The sequence below is a fragment of the Cicer arietinum genome, chromosome 1 (assembly GCF_000331145.2).
Source record: "Cicer arietinum cultivar CDC Frontier isolate Library 1 chromosome 1, Cicar.CDCFrontier_v2.0, whole genome shotgun sequence".
NCBI lineage: Eukaryota > Viridiplantae > Streptophyta > Magnoliopsida > Fabales > Fabaceae > Cicer > Cicer arietinum.
In genome coordinates, this window is record NC_021160.2 from 4,154,099 (window position 1) to 4,158,078 (window position 3,980).

General features: G+C 27.1%; 1 protein-coding gene across 1 annotated transcript; it reads right to left on the minus strand.

Annotated features, from left to right (window-relative positions):
* Positions 1-1,660: 1,660 nt before the first annotated feature.
* Positions 1,661-3,399, minus strand: LOC101513626 (gibberellin 2-beta-dioxygenase-like). Its single transcript, XM_004485965.4, has 3 exons — positions 2,858-3,399; positions 2,339-2,678; positions 1,661-2,188 (listed from the first exon to the last, which is right to left on the minus strand). The coding sequence occupies exons 1-3, from the start codon at positions 3,265-3,267 to the stop codon at positions 1,934-1,936; spliced, it is 1,005 nt and encodes a 334-aa protein (XP_004486022.1). The 5' UTR covers positions 3,268-3,399; the 3' UTR covers positions 1,661-1,933.
* Positions 3,400-3,980: the final 581 nt, after the last annotated feature.

Sequence of the window (3,980 nt, forward strand, 5' to 3'; positions counted from 1 at the left end):
ATATATATTATAATTAATATAATAAAATTATTATTATTAGACAATCATAAAATTAAAAAATATTTTCTACTTAGATAAGATTATAATTTTTAATATTTTAAAAAATATTAAGTATATTCAATATGTATATCTATAAAAAATTTAAAAATTACTATAATATTACTTACGGGACGGGTTCGGGTGCAAGTGAATATCATCACTCCAAACCCGACTTCGCTCCCGAATTTTAATTTCGGAAAAAATCCGTACCCGAATGTAGATTATATTATCATCTTTAATATCATCTATCATTAACTTTATCAATTTTTCACTTTAAATTGAATCAAGTCCTAATAAAATAAGTTATTTAATACGGAAATAAATCCCCTCGTGTTGAAAGAAAAAATACGATAAAGTAATATAGTTATCTCTATTCAATTAATGTCTTAAATGAAGAGAAAAATAAATGTAAAAATAAAAGTAATTGAATGGTTGAAGTCAACACATTACTCCAATAGGAGCAAATCCATTTTCACCTAATACAATGTATCTACATTAGACTAACTTTTCAAGTAGGATAATACTATATAGATAACAAAACTCTTTTACATCAATTTTAAGTTACTGGACTTTTAAAATTATATTCAAACTAAGACAAATGATAGAAACCCGTGACATTTCATTCAAATGTTTTTGAGTTATCTCATCGTGATATATGCATTTATAACATTGTATTGCCAAAATAATAAATATATATGAAAAATCCTTATTTCTCTCAGATGGGTAACAATTATTATATTTTGTAACGAATTTGGCTTCTGTTTTCATAGATTAGAAATAATATTCTTGTCGGGAATAGATCCCTAGAGTTGTATAACTTAAAGTAGCATATGTTTTAACTAGCCACGCAGTTGACTTCTCACAAATATAGAATGAGAAAGAAATGGAAATACGATCATGATCTACACCACACCCATTAATTATATCCAAAATAAGTATAGAATTGAATCTTACAAAAGTAATAAAATATCTAATTTATTCATGTTATATTTATAAATGTTTCTTTAAATTCATTAAATAATAAAAACTCTCAAGATTAATTGACTTAAATTTTGAAATATCAGAACTTTACTAAAGTATGTTAATTTGGTATAGAAGATTATACAATTGTTTACGGGTGAAAAGGAATTTGATTAACAAAAATGTGTTGATCAATTCTTATGTTCTTATTATGAGCTCAACAAGATTGGTTTATTTCCTCCATTAATATGTTGTTTGATGATACTTTTCCTAGTTTGAGATATTGGATTGAAAATATCATTATCTCACCCTTTTATAAGTGACATGATTGATTTTATCATTATGCTATGTGATTTGGTATGTTCAAAATAATTTATTTTTTTTGAAAGAAAAAAATATTGAGCACTTTAAATTTTTAAAATTCTACAATTACTTTGAACATTTTATTCCACCACATTAATTTTTTTTAACAGTTTAAATTTTTTTATTTACAATGTAAAGCATCTAATTTATTTATTTATTAACAAGTATTTTAAATACACTTTTTAACAAGACAAAAAATAAAATAAAAAACACGATGGTAGGAATCGATATGTTTAACAAGTTAATTAATGATGATAATTTTATAAAGATTAATATAAATAATTAAATACATAAAAAATTTGTAACACAATAAGATATCACAAGTTTCCTTAAAAAAAAACATATTACAAGATTTTGATTGCAATTACAATAGAAGGGTTATAGTAACCTTCATTTGAACAAAAAGTAGAAGAATACGAAAGATAAAAAAGGAATGAGCATGATAAACAACCTATTAATTCTCTATATATACTCTATATGTCAAGTAGAGTCAAGTATTTGGAATAAAAAACACTGAAGAACCAAAAAGAAAGGCCAAATAGTATGTGCCAAAATAGAGGAAAAATTAGAGCTATTTGGCATAAGATTTAATTTCAAAAGGGCCAAGCCTATTATCAGCCAGCCTTGAATTGTACATAGCTTTCTTGTACTCACACCATGTGAACTCTTTGTACAAACTCTCCTCTTTTTTTAACATTAATGAAGGTAAAGGCACTATCTTTTCACTCAAGGGTGGTCCTCCAAAGTATATCATCGACAACCTTGACTTTGTTGTGTCAGCCATAACCCTGTGCTTTACACTTTTGAATCTACCATTAGTCAATACCTGCATCCATTTTCAACCCACACATCATTCAACAAATGTTAGAGGATTTTTTTATAGTAAAAAACTGACCCCCCCCTCTTAGATGAATCAAATGGTGTCCATAATTAGAATAAAAAAATGAGTTATTGAATTGAAAATGAATAGGCAGACCTGAAGAGTATCACCAACATTGATGAAAAAAGAAGTATGATCAGGTGGAACAGAAAGCCAAGTTCCATCAGAGAGACATATTTGCAGACCAGAAGTGCTATTTGATCTCAAAACAGAAATAATTTGTGGGTCTGTATGCTCCCCAAACCCCACCACATTCCTAAGTTGCACCTCAGGACACGGTGGGTAATGGTTCATTCTGAAACAACAATCACTTTTCTCATCTTTCAATAATCTGCTCAACTCATTCTTTCTTTCTATCCCCAATCCTTCTGCCATTAATTCCAACACCATACAACACATCTTCTTCATTGCTTCAATATAATCTTCCACAGCACACCTACATAACCAAATTCATTCAATTATTACATTTTCATATTAAAACTGATTCAAAATACATAAAGTTGTCACATGTTTCAATCAAAAATAAATAAGACACATTGTCATAGTTTAAAAAATGAAAATAAAAAAAACAAAACAGGGGACTCTGTTTTGAAAAAGAGAAGAACAATACATTACCTTAAATTGAGTCGATTTTCACGGAAAATAGAAATAGATTTTGAAGAAAAAACATGAGGATTAGTATTAAGAAGTATATACTCAACCCAACCAACATCACCGTTTGATCCAATTCTCTTACTACCATAACCAAAAGGGTCAGGAGGACCTGCTCTGTCTTTCTCTGTTTGAGGTTTTGTAAAGAATCTAAGTGCTTCGTTTTCCAAATTGGACATGAGTTCCAATGGAACACCATGGTTAACAACTTTAAAGAATCCAACTTCCTTACAAGCTTTGACTATAAGTGTTTTAGCTTCAGGGTCTGTGAGGTCAACAACAGGAATTCCATTTGACAACGTTGTTGTTGTTGTTGGTTTGATTGATTTAACAAGTGAGAAATTGTTTAATGTTGGTTTAGAAAGAACAACCATGGTTATGTTGTTTTGGTATGAAAGAAGAAAAAGGAAGAAGCGTTATGAACTATATAGATCACCCATATGCCTCTCATTGTCTCCTTGGCATTCACATTTATAGCATCAAGAGAGAGAGATTTTTGTGTAAATGTTTTTTTCATCTTTTTTCTGTCTTTCACATTTCTTCATTTGCTATTCTTCCTCTTTTTTAAATAAATATATTATATTCTATGTATTTACTTTATGGAAGCAACTTAAAAATATTACAACTATGCACTTTGTTCACACTTCTTTTTTACCACTTTTTTTAGACTAAACTTTTCATAGGTATTTCTGTTTATTGTAATTGAATGTGTCAAAAAGGTGAACAACATATTTAAATATGTCATTTATTATATGATTTTTAAATATATCTTTAGTCAATCAATTTAATTTTTAGATTGTAATTTTTATTGACCAATTTAATATATATAATTATTAATGAAAGAGATATTAATGATGTATTTGTATTTTTAATACAAAGTTTCACATATTTAAAAATAAATATAAGTATTTGCTCAATTTTTTTTCTTTATAATAAATGATAATTTTTTTATATAAAAAAGAGACTTTCCACATAAGATTAAAAAGAAATATCAACTTCAATTAAGGCTTATCCTAGAATTTAAAATTTATGTATAATTTATTGAAAAGGAAGTTTAAATTATATTTGAATTTTTATTATGAAATAT